Raw genomic sequence first — 17,775 nt, forward strand, 5'->3', positions numbered from 1 at the left:
AAAAAACAAAAAAGGGAAACAAATAAAGAAAGTAAGAAAATATTACTTGTTTTTCTAAAAAAAAAAAATAGTGCAAACTAAAACTGCATCATGGAATATTACTAGACCACATAATAGAGTAATTAGAGCCATAGTAATAGTATAGTACAGTAATTTGAGAACCATGTGGTTAAATTCATTTATTTTTCAACACAGGTTACTGAAAAACCTANTAGTAATAGTATAGTACAGTAATTTGAGAACCATGTGGTTAAATTCATTTATTTTTCAACACAGGTTACTGAGGCCCAGATGAAAAACCTNAATTAGAGCCATAGTAATAGTATAGTACAGTAATTTGAGAACCATGTGGTTAAATTCATTTATTTTTCAACACAGGTTACTGAAAAACCTAAAATTAGAGGATTTATGATTATCAGTACAGCAGTGTTGCTGTATCTTAGAAATCAAATATTATATCTCCTACAGAGATTATTTGGTCGATTTTCAGTGACACTTGTTTCAGGAATACTCTTTTCCTGTACCACTGATTTTGCTTACATTCTGCATCTCTCTTAGCTTCAATAACTAAGACAAACTTACTAAGATCTTTTCTTTTCTGCTTCTCACAGTACTTTGATTAAAGCCACTGCAAAAGAAAATGAAATATAAAGTAAAACTTTTCTCCAGACAAAAGCGTTTAAAGTACACGGCTTACACATTCCATAAATGCATCAACCCACAAAGTAGATTTTCCTGTTCAAAATCCAGAAGCCCTTTTTTAAAAAAAAAAAGTCAAACCACAATCTACAAATACTTGAATGTTTAGGAACAGAATTTGTACCTATCCCAATTTTTAGGAGATTCAGAGGGCAAAAATACCTGGGATGTAATTACTCTGTGGCTCAATTCCCGCTGGGAAATTAGTGTTTTCTGGAATGGAGTGGGTATAATCATCCAGAGGAGGCAGTTCTGTCAGGATCTCAGTATGCCGCGGCACCAGTACCGGAGGCAGAACTGAAAGAGTCAAGGGGACCCAGGTTAGCAGCACAGAAGCATGGGATGGGCACTGGGGGAGGGGGACAGACCAGGCCTTTGCTGAAAAACTTCACACACATACAAAAAGAAGAGAGCAGCCTGCTTCATTTTTTAAAATTTAGGGTTCACCCATTTGGCATGATACTAGCTACTGAGAAATTGACAAATCTGATTGGTTTTAACTTGCCAAGTAGTCTAGAATCTAAATTTCCAAGTTTCAATTTATCCTGTACTTTGAGGAACAAGGTCATTCTGGTAATATTATATCACCATAAGAGTTCATAAATCCCCATTGGAAAAGGTGCAGAAAGATCTGGTAAAGTCAGATTTAGGCCATTTCTAAAAATATAGCTATATTCTAAGAGTTTCAAGTACACAGCTAAGTAAACTCAAAGTCTTTGCCATGAACTTCACGAATCTGCTTAGACGCAAACAATGCCATTAAAGTACTTCAGAAAGATGCTCAAAGAACAAAACGACTGAACACAGCTCAGGCAGCACACAGGTAAAGAGGTCTATCAGTTTAGTTCACACAGACTGTGAATCTGGGGATTAATATTTCCTAGATATGTAACTCTGAGGTCAAATAGTATGCTCTCCCAAGAAACTGACATATCTGACCCTCTAAGGTTTATTTTTCCATATTGAAAACATTAAAAAAGTACTTTTAATTACTAACACACTGTATTTTTATGTAATTTATTAGAATTTTACAACAAAGTTTCCCAGGGGCAATTACTTATGAGCACCTAATATATTTAAGTACAAGCATTTAATTTAAAACAAGGAAAAGAAGCCCCAATTTTTCTACCTGGTGTCTCAACTCTCTGGTAGTGGTAAGGGTTTACACATACTTCATCCTTTTTAAGGTTAAAAGCATATTCGCAGTTTTCGATTGCTTTGAGCTCATGGTGACTGTGAAGGTCAGGCCAGCGCCACAATCGGCAATATATCACGTGTGGCAGTCCTTTCCGATGAGACACTTGTAGACGGCCATCCAGAGACCTGTTGAGAAGCAAGGGGAAAGAAAGGTGGGAGCTTTAAAAACAAAATAGGCGCAGTCGATTGGGTTCAATTAATACAATTAAGAGCATAAAGAAAGGAATGACAGACATTTAGTTAGTTTAGTGAGTACAAGGAAGAAAACTGTACTATTTCATGGGTCTGCTGTAAAAGCAAGCAGCAGCACTAGCAGATGTTTCTTGTAAATATGCGACATAAATGCCTCGGATGTCAATGAGTGGCTAACCACTTGGGAAGAGACTGATTTTTAAAAAAGGATCATAGCGTATACTTGAAAAACTTCTTGCCAACTTCTATCTTGAGTAAATCAAACTCTTATTTAGGGACGCTTTGGAGGGCACTGATACTGTAGGTGACTGAGCTATCAAAAAAAGGAACTCGTGTGAAGAATGGTAAGTACCAACAATGATGTAAAGTAACTTACTCAAACTAATGTAGCTCACTAGACCCAGCTGTGACCGTTTTGAGTACCAAGGTGCAGTTCTACAGCTCACACAGTAATGCGGATGGTGATGAAATACAATGAAATGAAATGGACAAGTACCAATATGCTCCAAAAGAGAATAAGGTGATTTAAAAAGAAAAAAAAAAAAAAAGAACATGAAATGAGTTAGCCTAGCGTTAACTGTGATATAAGGGGTTTGGTATATAACTTTGTATTTATTAGTATAAAGAAGATGAGATTTAGATGATAGCAAGAAATTTAGCAAAAACTGGTTATAGGTCTACTTGAAAATTAGGCCAACAACAAATTATAATCTAATCTCAAACTCAAATGAGAATATAGTTATCAAAGTTCCTATTCTTTAGGGGATGCGGTAATTTAACGAAGATTCAAAACTAAAATTTCATTGATCAAAACATCAGCTGACACATTTAATGTATCATTAATACCGGCAAGCAGGTATTTTAAATGCCATGCCTTATTTACATTAAGGAAACATCCTAGGCAAAATGAAACTGAGCAACCCGTAACAGGTCTAAAACAGCCCCCCGCCCCAAGATTGCTAGGATTCCATAGAGGGCAGAATATTCACCTGGTTTGTTCAGAGAAGCTGTAAAGGCCTGTTGTATCCCACTGATCTATCGTATTTGGTGTACTCAGTCCCCAAATTTCAGAGCAAGTGCTGTGCATAAATTGAAAAACAAAAAATTGATGTGAACATGGAAGCATGGTTATTCAAAATACCATGATGTAAAACATGGAAAATGTACAGAATACTTCCTTCACCCAGAAAATATATATATCGCTTCACTTTTTCACAGGCTTTAGTGCTGGTTTCTATATTTTCCATATGAAGGAAGCCAATAAAATGGAACATGTGACTCCAGATAAGTTATGATTATGTTTTAAAAATGAGAACACCAATGCTCTCTAGCTTCATGAAATCATACCTATAATGCCCTTTCCAATTTCCTCTACTCAGGACAAAAGACTAAAACCTATGCCATTAGCCTTACTCAGAGTGCTTCATTTTATAATCTAGTTTAAAAAAAAAAACTTATCTAAAAATGGATGTCAACTGGTCTTTTCAATACAGGAAAAATTTCGCTTAAGTTAGATACATATCTGCAGTTAAGATTTTCAAATTATTTATTTGAGAAACTTACATATTCAGTTTTACTAATACTACACAGGAGAAGGAAGTGCATTCTGAAGTCATTCAAACATAGCATACCACCTTAAAAGCTTTAAGAAATAGCTGTGAGGACTAAAGATGTGTGAAAGCATCAAATTCTTAAAAGACGATATGAATATGAAAAATCGGCTAGATCTAGTTCTCAAAAATCAATACACCTGAAGGACACAGACCAGGAAGACCTCAAGCTTTTTCTTCCGCATCTCATTCCAGAACATGGGCAGCCCAGAGAAAATTCTATTTCCCTGCCATGGCTTTATTTCAGTCACTTCTCATTGTAGGAGAAGGGAAGAAGGGCTTCAAAGGCAGTCTGGAATGGAACTTTTGCCTGTCGACAGGTCTCAGGTCATAAGCTGTGCTTTTTAACAATTAGAGTCAAAAGGTAATTTCTGAAACAAACTCAAACTCCATTTCTCACATATTACAAAATCATCAAAATTTCAAAGAGGAAGAAGAACCATTTCAAAACAATTTTTGGAAATAAAATCAAACAACGGATTAAACTCCAGATGTACACACATTGCTAATGAGCTAACTGAGTCAACATTTCAAAGGACACTGGTGACAAGCGTTGTCTTCTTGTGGCCTGGCAACACACCTCGCAGGGGCTGCTGGGCCTCTCGAAGAGCCACCGCAGAGCCACCAGAGCCACCGGGCTACAGACGCTTTTCATCCCATGCCCTGGGGGCTACAGCAACCACACTGGACCGTTTTTACAAATGCATTTTCAGACACTACCCAGCACCCTTTTAAGGTATTTTACAGATGCTCTTGCTTTTTAGTCTGTAGAAATCTTTCATTTCCCAAACCAAAGTCAGAAAAAGTCAAGAAACTGGGGGATAATGTAAATCTTTTCTTTTTTCCCCCAAAGATGTACTGACTAAAAAACCCATGACATACATGGTTCTTTTATTTAAGATATTTACCAAATATCTTCTGAAAACATAGAGCACCAAGTTGTTTAAATCACAATAAAATCAACTACATTCTAGAGTATTATGAATCTGAATTTAAACCTCAGAAGGGAAAGTATACAGCTTACTCTTCATCCTTTGAAAATAATTCGAGGAAAATGACTAACGAAAGATTAGATCAAGAGGCTATTCTGCTCTTATGAGAGTTTAATGAAGATTTCACTCAAATAATTCTGACACGGACCCAGAACCAGAATCTAAGAGAGCACAAAGAGCTTAAATTGGGCTTGAATCAAGCCTTGAAATAAATCTGAAAATAATAAACAGTTATTGTTCAGAACATGCAATCAATCTAAAGGCAAGCCAACCTAGTTCCCCCTCCCCAACTCAGTCACTTTCCAATTTCCATCACGGGGTATGGATAAGCCTCAGTCCTACTGCTGACTGTAATATCTCTCTCCAAAACTAGGTTTACTTAAAAACAATCAATGTGCTTTTAGCTAGTAAAATTTTTGCTTGTTTATATAAGAAATTTTTTAAAAGAATCAGTTTATAACAAAATACACAAAGCACTAGAAAAAAATGTAAGTATAAATGTGTCAAAACTCCACAAAGAAACATTTTAATTATTACTTAAGAACACAAAGACAAAGTAAGCAAAGAGAAAAGTACCTATCTTCCTATTCAGGAAGACATCACAGTAACATCAACTCTGCCAGTTATGCATTTGATGGAATCTCAGTAAAAATCTCTGACAAAATTACTCCAAATATAACACAGCAAAATAAGAATGACCAGGAAAACTAACAAAGAAGAGCAGAGAATGGCCCTACCAAATTCTGAAACACATTACAGATTCTCAATAGAAAACAGTATGCAATTACCAAGAGTACACAAACAAAACAGAGGTCCTGCCTGCAGAGCAGCCTCAATTAGGCATTTCAATATTTTATCTGAGTTCCTTCAGATAAAAATGACAGCCATGGAACAAGATATAATAAAATCAACTACTGGAAAACAGTGGAGAGAGACCAAAAGGACAAAAATCAAAAGGAAGTCAACCTTTGTACGGGGCGGGGTGGGGGGGAGAACTATACTGGATGAGGTGCTTTTAGGTAGCTTTGTATCTAAGGACAGCCCACAGACTGAGCTCGGCAGGACATCTAGATCTGAAGCAGAAAACTGCAGTTTTACTGACTGGCACAATCAGAGAATGGATGTGGGGCTCCCAGAGAGGCTGGAAAAAGACCGGGGAAAATCTTGCAAAAAGAAGGAGCCACAGGGGAAAACTTATCAAAATATGAGTGTGAACTCTGACCAAATCCTTGACTGACCTCTCAAGTACATATGTGGGAGAGACTATACAGCCTGCTGAAAGCTAGTACTTGCAAATCTAAAAGAACAAAGTCCTGAAATCTCAGCTGTTGCTTACATCAGAGGCAAAGAGTTTGGACTTTGAGGCTGACCAATACTACCTGCTAGAACAAAAAATCAACTCTTCCAAGGAAGGTAACAGAGTTTAGAGTCTCTACAGTATTTCATCCCAAATATCCCGTACAAAAAAACAAATTATTAAACATATTAAGAAATAGGAAAATGTTACCCCTAGTCAATGGAAAGAATAGCCAATAGAAACAGATCCCCAGAATGGACTAACAGACAAGGATTTTAAAGTAACAACAGTGAATATGTTCATGGACTTAATGAACAGATAGGAATCTCAGGGGATTAATGGAAACTCTAAAAATGAATCAAATGGAAATTCTAGAACTGAAATTTATAAAATCAGAAATTAAAAAATTAACCTGATGATTGGGGCAGACAGAAGAGTCAATCTGAAGATGAGTCAACAGAAATTACCTAAACAGAAGAAGCAAAATGGAAAAAACCGAATAACAAAATAAATAAGTCTCAATAACAAGTGCAGTTCAAGAGGAAGCAAGAACCAAACAAAAGAAATATTTGAAACAGTAATAGCTGAAACATTTTCAACTTCAGTTGAAACTAAACTCATACTTCAAAGAAACTCAGTTAATACCAAGCAGTTTAAATACAAAGAAAATCAAACTTGGGCACATCATTGTCAAAATACTAAAAACAAAATATGAAAAGAAAATCTTCAAGGTGGTGAGAACTACAAAAACTCTTGGCACAAAGGACTCCATCAAAAACCCTGCACTAAGAGACTTGATTAAGCTCTAAGATGGCTTCTAGGAGCCTAAGGCCAAGTCCCTGGTAGGATCCAGACCCTTTTGAGTTCCCATAGGGAAAAGGTCAAGGTGGCCAAAAGAACTTGCCATTTGTTCCTGCCAACACTTGTCCATAGACCCCTGACCTCCTTTTCTTAAGAGTATTTATTTAAAAAACTTGCACTTGTAAATCCTTCCCCTTTGAGATGTACTGTGTGTCTCCTACAGCTCAGGAGTCTTTCTGAAGGACCTGAAATCTGTTCCTTTGAAATGTAATCAGTCATCAGAAAGGACAGATCTGTCTACCAGATTACCCTAGAGGGAGGGTAGAAGCCTAACTTCCTCAAGAAATGCCATTTAGCAGGCAAAGATGACCCAATTACACCGATACTGACCAACCCTCTTACCCACCTTTTTGCTTATTTTTCACTTCCCTGACTCTGCTCAAGCCTCTACTCATTCCCCCAGCTCCACTCCCACATTCTCCCAGTTACCTCTACGCAAATCGAAATTGAGCTCAGCTCTTCTACCACCATGATTATTGAATAAAGTCTGCTTTTACCACCTTTAATCAATGTCTGGCTTTAACTTTGACAATAGCCAGGGTAGAACAATCCACATATGTAGAAGAATGAACACATGAGTAACAATTTCTCATCAGAAACAGTAGAAGCCAGAAGACAATGGAACACCTTTATTTTAATTTTTTTAAAGATTTTATTTATTTATTTGACAGAGAAAGACAGCGAGAGAGGGAACACAAGCAGGGGGAGTGGGAGACGAAGAAGCAGGCTCCCAGCAGAGAAGCCTTCTGGGATCACGCCCTGAGCTGAAGGCAGACGCTTAACAACTGAGCTATTCAGGTGCTGCAATGGAACACCTTTAAAGAGCTGAAAGGGAAAAAACCAAACTCAACCTAAAATCTATATCCAACAAAAATATCCTTCACATAAGAAGTCAAAACAAAAACATGACCAGGTGAACAAAAACTGAGAATTCATTTGTAGCAGACTTTGTCCAAAGAAATGCTAAAGGAAAGTTCTTCAGAGTAAAAACACACACACACACACACACAAACAAAAATACAGTAACAGATGAAAACTCTTAAGTCACAGAAAAATTAAGAGAACTAGAAAGCATTAAGTATGCAGGTAAATGTAAAATACAGTCTTTTTCTCTTAATTTCTACAAAAAGGAGATGGCCAGTTACAGCAAAAATTATAACTCTAAAGTATGTGGATGCAATTTGTATGACAACAGCCAACAGAAACAAAAGGATGTGTTAAAAACAGCTACACTGTTGCAAAGCTAAGGATTCATATAATCATTGGGAAAGCAACCCCTGTACAAAAAAAAGAGGAGGGATATAGCAAAAAAAGCATATAGAAAATTAAAATGAGACACTAAAAAATAATTAACCCCAAAGGAAGGAAAGAAAAGGAAGAAGAAAAATCAGATGATAACAGAAAACAGAGAATGAAGTGTAAAGAGTAAAACAAGAGTAAATCCAACCACATCAATAATAATATTATACATAAATACACCACACATTCCAATAAGTGGCAGAGACCTGTCAGAATGAATACAAGATGTAAAATAGCTACAAAAAAGATGTACATCAAGTATAATACACTGATTAGCTGAAAATATAAGAATGGAAATATACAGTTCATGCAAGCAATAAGCTTAATAAAACATAATATCAGAAATAATAAAGTTTTAAGACTATTACCAGAGATAAACAGAGACACTTCCTAAGAAGGTCAATTCATCAGAAAATATTAACCATCCTGTATGCATCTAAAAATACAGTTTCAAAAGACATTAAACAAAAACTAACAGATCAAAAGGAAGAAATGAACACATCAATAATTAGAAACTTCAGTAACTCTGGATAGACTGCAAAAAAAAAATCCATATATCATAGAAGAGCTGCACATTACTATCAACCACTTGATTTAACTGACATAAACAGAATCCTTTTCAAGTATACAGGGAACATTAAGAAAAAGAGACCATATACTGGGGCCATAAAAAAGGTCAATAAATTTTAAAACTTTGAACTCTTAGATGTATGTTCTTTGGCCACAAAAGAATTAAATTAGAAACTAATGACTGAAAGATTCTTAGAAAAATCCCAAATATTTGGAAATTAACAACACTTTTCTAAATAACCTATGGGTCAAAGAAGAAATCACAAAATGAATTAGGAAATACTTTACATGTTAATGAATCTACAGTGTAAGAAATTGGGGAGGAGGTGCTAAATCTAAACTAGTGCTTAAAGGGAAATTTATTGCTTAACAACTATGTTAGAAGGAAGAAATACTTTAACGACTTAATCAACCATGATATAATTCTAATTAACATTGTACTGGAGGTCCTAGCCAGTGCAATATGGCAAGAAAAAGTAAAAAAATATTAGAAAGGGAAGAAATGAAACTTTTTTTTGAAAAAAGCCAAATTCAAAGAAATATAGAGTAGAATGTTGTTTACGAGGGGCTGGAGGGTGGCAAAAATGGGTATATGCTGGTCAAAGGATACAAACTTTCAGCTATAAGATGAATAAATTCTGGGGATCTAATGTACAACATGGTGACTATAATTAACAATTATAAAGTTGTTAAGAGACTAGATCTTAAGAAGTTATCTCTCCCCACTCAAAAAAGGTGATATGAGGGGATGGATATGTTAACTAACTTTATTGTGGTAATCATTTTGCAGCATATGTATATCAAATCACCACACCATACATGTTAAACTTACATGTTATACTGGCAATAATCTTAAGAAAGCTGGAACAAAGGCCCTGCTTTTTTGAACAATAATATCATTGTTTATACAGAAAATCTCTGAAGCAACTTCTAGAACGCATTAGTAAATTTAGCAATGCTGCAGGATGTAAGGACAACTTATAAAAATCCATTATATTTCTATATACTAGCAATAAGCAATTTGAAAATTAAAATTTAAAATTCCATTTACAATAATGTCAAAAAACCAAAATATTTAGACAAAAGGTTTAAAGCAAGATACACTAACTCTAAAAACTGTGCTGAAAGATATAAAATAAGCCTAAGTATACAAAGGGATACAATGTATCTAAAGATTAAATGACTTAAGATTTCTATCTTCTCTAATTTCCTAATAATATTTGGTCTATTTTTTTTTCCAAATCCATTGCAATCATGATTTCAGCAAGGTATTTTTATAACAACTGACAAGCTGATTAGAAATGCAAAGGATCTTGAATAGCAAAACAATCCTGAAAAAGAAGAATTACAACACGGATAAGATGTATTTACCTCAGAAATACTTAGTTGGCTAAAAGAAGCTGAACATAAAAGACTACATAATGAATGATTCCATTCACATGAAGTTCTAGAAGGGGAAAAAAACAAATTGAAAGCAAAAAAAAAAAAAATTCAAACAGTGGTTGCCTCAAAAATCATTGGGAAAGAGTAGGAAACAGTGTTCTGGATGATGAAAATGTTCTATTATCTTGATACACTGTAAACGTATTTGTCAAATATCATCTTATGATTTATGTACTTTGCCATCTGAAAACTGTATCTAAAAAAACTAATAAAAAAAAACAAGAAAAAAAAACCAAAAGAACTCAAATAAAACTCAGAAAGGAAATCAGCAACAAAAAAAATATTCATATAGTAATTTAGTGTATGATAAAGCTCCCTATGAACTGATAGGGGAAAATCTCTAAAAATTATACTAAGTGAAAAAAGCAAGCACGGTATGTACAGTAAGCTACTCTCTTAAAAAAAAAAGAATAGAAATATCTATGTATATGTGTATGCATCAGGAAATACACACCATGAACAGAGGTTATCTGAGGAAAGGAGGAGGAGGGGAGGAAGACTTTCAGTCTGTTTGTTCTGTCTCTATGAATGCATGCATGCCTGTATGTGTATACATATAGATACAGATTTTTAAACCATGTGAATATATTGCCCTTTCCCAAATTAAATAAATGAAACAAAAGAAAATATTGCCAGAGAATTAAATCCAAGTCAAGTCATCTTGACATTTCTATAAAAAGATATGCTTCTAACCTTAGATAACTAAGCATAAGAAGTACAGTCTGTTACTTCCTATTCTGCGTCATTTCAGCTCACTTTGGGCATTTACTGTAGGAGATAATAAAGTGCCAGCCAGAGTCCTGTTCATTCTCTTCTGGCACAATGTCTTCTCTAACATCGACCTTTGGAACCCATTTTCTTCCACATGCATTTATGTCAACAGCTCCTTCCTAACCACCTTTTGACTTAACTACTCAATTCTTTAGGTATGCTTACCAAACGAGGTCAATTTTTAAGACCTAACAATCTAGGGGATTTAAATCAAGCAGTTTTAATCACCCCCTCTCTTCCTTAAACATTGATTTTCTATAACCACATTTTATTTTGCCCATAAGACCCTGAGGTCCCAAAGATATCTGTATACCTATCAACTAGCAACAAGGTACTGGTGACTAATTAGAATTTCTAGAGCATAAAAACTGGATCACAATACTCCTAGTCACACTAAAACATATATTTTAAACAACAGTGCAGAAAAATGGATCTCTCAGGTTTTCAGTTTGTTAATAAGGAGCGGCAATTTACAATTTCAAGTATGGACCATTCCTAAAACATATTAAAAGGAACGAATGCAGGAAAGATGTTAAAGAAATAGCACTGGTTGTAACAACTATATAAAAGATATTTTATACATTCCCTATTCCAATAAATCTAGAATGTCATCTATTTAAAATACGTTATTTTGTGTTAATGTAAGAGAAAGCTTCTAATTTTATTTACAAGATGCATCCCAAAGTGAAAATATGTTCATCTTAAAATCGATGAATTATGTAGTAACAATTACCTTTGTGTGTTAGCTATTACATGTCAGGTACTGTATACGACTATTTTTACATCATGGACCTTTATAATAACCTGCCAGCTATATTTCATTTTAAATTTGGGAAAACTCAGCCTCAGAGGGAAAATAAAATAATCTCACCAAGGTCATTCACCTAACAAGTGGCAGGCCAGGAATCTAATCCACATCTTACCAAGCAATGCTTTCCACTCTACCAAGAGCTTTCTCAGCTTTCATTTTAATAACCAACTACACCAGCATTTCTATGACTAAAGCTAGGGATCTGTGGGCACCTCAAATACAGTACTTTCAAGGGTCTGTCTGGTTTCTACAATAACTTTTTTTTTCTTTTTAAGATTTTATTTATTTATTTGACAGAGAGAGAGACAGCCAGTGAGAGAGGGAACACAAGCAGGGGGAGTGGGAAGAAGCAGGCTCGCAGCAGAGCAGGGAGCCTGATGCGGGGCTCAATCCCAGGACACTCGGATCACGCCCTGAGCCAAAGGCAGACGCTTAACGACTGAGCCACCCAGGCGCCCCTCTACAATAACTTTTTAAGTTACATTTTTATTGTGAGAAAAGAGTAACCTACAAATCCACGTATTCTGGTCACTGGATAAGCACCAGTCTTTACTGCTTCATAACGCAGTGTCTGGGGTTGGGTCTGTTACAAACACCTCAGCGTCAAGGGTAAATAGAGAGATTGACTTAACATGGGAATGATAACATCACACCAGGAAGGCCAAATGATATCAGGGTGTGTGATATTTTTTTTTTAAAAAGATTTTACTTATTTATTTGTCAGAGAGAGAGAAAGTGAGAGCGCACATACACAAACGGGGAGCAGCAGGCAGAGGGAGAAGCAGGTTCCCCTCTGAGCAAGGAGCCTGACGGGGGACTCAATCCCAGAACCCTGGGATCATGACCTGAGCCCAAGGCAGACGCTTAACTGACTAAGCCACCCAGGCGCCCCCAGAGTGTGTGCTACTTAAATTATGTTTCATAGTAGCTGCAGAGAAAAGAAGTAGGAGAATTTAGTTAGCAACACCGGGCACAGGGTAGTACGCTGACCTCAAAAGAACCCCAGTCATGGGTAGCACGCAGTACCACAATCACAATGGAAACAGAAAATCAGTATTAAAAAAAAAAAGCATCATTTGTTAAATTGACGTTAGAATCTTCTTGGTTACAGAGCTCAGTATAAATTAGCCTTTTTTGATAAGCTTAAAGTTTACACTAAATTAGGTTTTTTTTTTTTTTTTTTTTTAGAATTTATTTATCTGAGAGACAGCGCACACAAGAGAGCACAAGCAGGGGGAGTGGCAAAGGGTGAGGGAGAAGCAGGCTCCCCACTGAGCAGGGACCCTAATGCAGACAAGGGGCTCCATCCCAGGACCCTGAGATCAAGACCTGAGCCAAAGATAGACACTTAACAGACTGAACCACCCAGACGCCTCACTAAATTATGTTTCTGTATATTTAAACACTATTAAGGGAAGCCATAAGGAATGTCTGCACGTTACTTAAATGTGAAATCTGCACAACATCAAACTGTTTACAAGTAATAATAATAGAGGATAGGTCTGGGAAAGCTAAACTAATAAATACACTTGGTGAAATCAACAATGTATCCCAAAGAAAGTACTGATTTTATGATGACGATGATGATGATGATGACAGCATTATCCCAAGCACATTAGCTCAACACTTCCTAAATTTATTTGACCATCTGACTTTAGGACATTCTAAAAACTCCTGAGTACTAAAAAATATCATGTTAATGGTTAAAAACATGAACTTGTCTCAGATAAATTCTGCCTGATCAAAGCTTGATATTGTTCACTAATGCAATTAACAGAGAATACTGCAAACGTATGTTGAAATAGGGTGTAACAGACCATAAAGCATCTACAATGCGGTCTCTGCATCGGTACACGGACAGATGAACGAGCATGCCCATGTGAGAATCTCATGCAAAGTCCTGCAGGTCTTTGTATGGAACACAGTTTCTTACACGCTGATTATCCCCTATCAACTATGTAACCTTCTTGCTTATACTGATTGAATTAAAATAAAATCGGGGGAAAAGACGTTAAAACAGCTATTAAATCATCAGGACACTAAAGTGCCAAGAAGTTTGTGTGGCATACAATGTATTACTGATCACTGGACTAACCAGATGATTAGCTAGGTTTACTTGCTAGTAAACCTGGCAGAAATTCTTACAGCATTGCCCTAGTAATCACTTTTATAATAAGTATTAGTAAAATTAACTCATTAAAGCTTTTCTTCATCTAAGAATAAACTGACCTTTGAAAACTGAAGTTACAATTTTAAGTCTAGTGTACAATTTACCAACTATATACACACAGAGGTATTCTTTGCATGCTTAACACTTTGTACATTTTTCAGACAGACATGATGCTTGTTAATTAATATACTGTCTGTATTAAGGACACGTATATTTATTCATATGCTTGTTATCAGGAGACAAAAGAGAAATGATGAAAACTAAGTTCAAGACTTTGAAGGATCATACCACAGAATCCTATAAACTATTAAATGAGTTTTACTGTTCTTTCCATATTTGCATGATTTACTGCAGTTCAACTACCAGTGTCAAGTAATAAACTGTACAGTGTTTTACCAATTTATTATTTTTCAATACCTTCTTGCCTAAAGAGTTTCTTTCTTCTACAAATCAAAAGGAATAAGAATCCAGCTTGTCACGGTGGAAAGATTATAAAGTATGCTGAACACTGAGTAAAATGAAAGAGGTTAACAAATTAGCAGAATGGTACCAACAAAAGAAACTTCACTCGAGGCTCCAGCTCTTGATTACAGATGTACTCAAGAAATATGGACTTCCATGGAACAATCTATAACTACCATCTGTAATTATTTCTCCTTACAACAGAACACCCCTTTCATTTCATATATGACTACCAAGGACTAACGTTTATGTTTTAAATAGCTCAGGAATCAAGAACTGATCACTGTAATAAAAAAAAAAAAAAAAGACCAAGTGTCTCTATAATTATATATACTATATCTGTCTGTGTACTTCATCACCACTATATAGCTAAAGGGTGGGAAACAGGAAAAAAAAAAAAAAAGAAAATGCCCACCTCCAGGCTGGGTGTTTTTGTTTTTTGTTTTTTTTTGCCTTCCTTCTATCAGAAGCTTTAGGAACAACCTTGTCCTTAACAAATTAGCAACGGGGTCAAGTGAACAGTTAAGAAATTTTCATTGGCTATAGAAAACTTTAAAAATTGCCAACACTTAGGGGAGCCTTAATTAAGTGTCCAGCTCTTGATTTCAGCTCAGGTCATGATCTCAGGGGTCAAGAGACTGAGTCCCGCATCTGAGTCTGCACTCATCACAGAGTCCGCTTGAAGATTCTCTCTCCCTCTCTGCTCTTCTCTACCGCGCACATACACACGCTCTCTCAAATAAATAAATCTTAAAAAAAAAGAAAAGAAAGGGAAAATTGCCCACACTTAGTTTAAGCATTTGCTATGTACCTGGCATATTCAAAGTGCTTTACATATACTGTCTGATTTATATCAACCTTATAAAGTGAATTAACATTATCATTATTTTCAAATAAAGAAATAAATGTGAGCAGTTAAATAACTCAAAAGGTCACAGAGCTACTGAAGTAAGAGCCAGGACTTATATCTATTCCTGCCTGGCTTAAGAGCCTAAATTTTTCAAGGTACACACTTTTGCAGAATGATGGTATAAATGAATGGTTTCAAACTTTTATAGGAGTATGTACTGACTATATTCTTCTTTTCTGTATTCTTAATACTCTGGCACTTAGGGCCTTGATGGGGAGGTTGTCCTTCCCAGGGCTAATTCCTAGAGACAGCAAGAGACTTCCTGGGGAGTGCATCTTTCTCACATTAAAACCAATCACTCCAGAGTCCATACCCCTAACTATAAACTCTCACACATCATGCCAATATTCCTCCTGCCATAAATCACCCTAGAGCTAGGTACTAGACAACTAGGAACGATCCCTAGTCCAGAGCCTGCTGAAATTATTCAAACTACCCAATCCTAATCTCTCAGCATATCTACCTGGCATTGCCCATTCCTTCCCTGGAAAATTCCAACAAAGGTTCTGGGCTGTGCTTGGTCCTTGCCCCCCTATTCATCAACCCATCTTATTTTTTGATACATTAAAATTTAAGTTGCAGATTCTTCAAATCTAGACACTAAAACATGCATATATTAACTAGAATTCATTGCTTACTTGTGGGTTAAGTTTACATAACATGAAACAAATCTTAATGGTGCCACCTTGTTTTTACCCTTTGCATAAATGTGTTAACCCCCTCAACCCTGTCAAGAATATCCACCCAGAAAGCCCCTCATGCCCTTGTATCAGTCAGTCCCTGCCATCCCCTCTCCCATCCTCAGAGGCAATCATGGATCAGTTTTTTTTCACCATATGTTTAATCTCTTTTAGAGCTTCTATATAAATAGAATCATACAGTATATCCTCCTTTGGATCTGGCTTTTTTGACTCAGCATAACGATTCTGAGAGTCACCCATGTGACAGTAGTCCATTCTTTTTGGTGCTGAATTTGCCATTACATAAACCACCACAATCTGTTTAGTCGTTTTTTTTTTTTTTTTTACCAACGGACACCTGACCTGCTGCCAGATCTGGGGTATTAGGAATAAAGCTGCTATGAGCATTCAAGGAAGTGCATGCCTTTTTGTGGACACATGTTCTGTCTTGGGTAAATACCTAGAAGTGAAATTCTTAGAGGTTATTGGGTAGATGCATGTTTAATTTTAGAAGAAACTGCAGACCTTTTCTCCCAAGCGAAAGTACCATTTTATATTCCCTCCTTCAATGTATGAAAGTTTTTGGTTGTTCCACAGTCTTCCCCACATTTGGTGTGGTTTACTTAATTATAGACATTCTGGTGGCTCTGCAGTGGTATTTCATAGTGGTTTCAATTTGCATTTTCATGATGACTAACAATATTGCACACTTCCCATGTGTTTACTGGCCCCCTTGGTGTATCTTCTTTTGTGAAGTATCTAAATCTTCTCCCCATTTTAAAAATTAGATTCTTTTTACTACTGAGTTCCAGAAATTCTTTATAAATTCTGGATACAATCCTTTTGTCAGAAATGTTTTGCAAATAGTTTCTTCTATTTTGTGATTTGCTTATTCATTTCTTAATAATGTTGAGGAGATCCTTTTAGTATTAATGAAGTCTAACTTATCAAATTCCTCTTACTGCTTTCTATATAAAAACCACAATAACCTTTGCCTATCCACCAACTCAAAAATAAATTCTCCTACACAGGGTTTTAGATGAGAACTATGATCCCTCTGCAACTGATTTTTTTTGAATGGTGTGTAAGGTGGCATCAAAGTTCATTCTTCCACATGGATATCCAGTTCTTCTAGCATTCTACATTGAAAACACTTTCTTGTCCCTATTGGATTACTTTGGCATCTCTGTCAAAAATCAAATAACTGTATCTCTTTGGGGTTATCTGTTCTATCCCATTTATGTGTTTGTTTTTAGGCCAGAATCACACTGTACTGATTACTGTGGCTTCATGGGAAGTCTTGAAGTCAGATAATTTAAGTCCTCTAACTTTGTTTTTCCTTCTCAAGATTGCTTTAGATATTCTAAGTCCTGTGGATCGCCATGTAAATTTTGGGGTAAGTCTGTACATTTACACACACACAAGCTTTTTAAGGAGACTGATTTGGATCAGACTAAATTACAAGAAACGGACTTAATATTACTGAGTGTTCCAACTCATAAATATGTCTGTCAATTTACTGCACCATAGTTCCAACATGTAGGTCATCTCAGGGTTGGTCTCTGTTGGTCTCCTACTGAGACAGGGACTGTATGCTGGACACTGTGATTGGTATGTGACGGAGATGCTAGGTTTTGTTCTATTTCTCCAGTAACAGTTAACTGTTTTTGTTTCGGCTGGCAACCGATTTGTTTGCACTTAAACTGCAAATTCTTTCTACAATTCAAATCCATTTTTACCTTTAGCTAGGCTGCACTAAGTCTACCCTCCATATGTGTGGGTAGTCAGCCTAGTGGTTTTGGTGAAGTTCT

At 36.0% G+C, this 17,775-nt stretch overlaps 1 protein-coding gene across 3 annotated transcripts in view; it reads right to left on the bottom strand.

The window, feature by feature from the left end:
* The window catches only part of SMAD2 (SMAD family member 2), an 84,164-nt gene that overhangs the window by 32,783 nt on the left and 33,606 nt on the right, over positions 1 to 17,775 (bottom strand). For 2 of the 3 annotated variants that reach the window (XM_034642872.1, XM_019798458.2), the window contains 3 exons: positions 3,078 to 3,167; positions 1,829 to 2,022; positions 862 to 996 (listed from right to left, as the gene is read on the bottom strand). In XM_034642872.1, the coding sequence (XP_034498763.1) occupies positions 862 to 996; positions 1,829 to 2,022; positions 3,078 to 3,167 (419 nt within the window). The remainder of the gene's footprint in view (positions 1 to 861; positions 997 to 1,828; positions 2,023 to 3,077; positions 3,168 to 17,775) is intronic. The other variant, XM_034642873.1, reaches the window with a different exon arrangement.

This window comes from Ailuropoda melanoleuca, chromosome 14 (assembly GCF_002007445.2).
Source record: "Ailuropoda melanoleuca isolate Jingjing chromosome 14, ASM200744v2, whole genome shotgun sequence".
Lineage (NCBI taxonomy): Eukaryota > Metazoa > Chordata > Mammalia > Carnivora > Ursidae > Ailuropoda > Ailuropoda melanoleuca.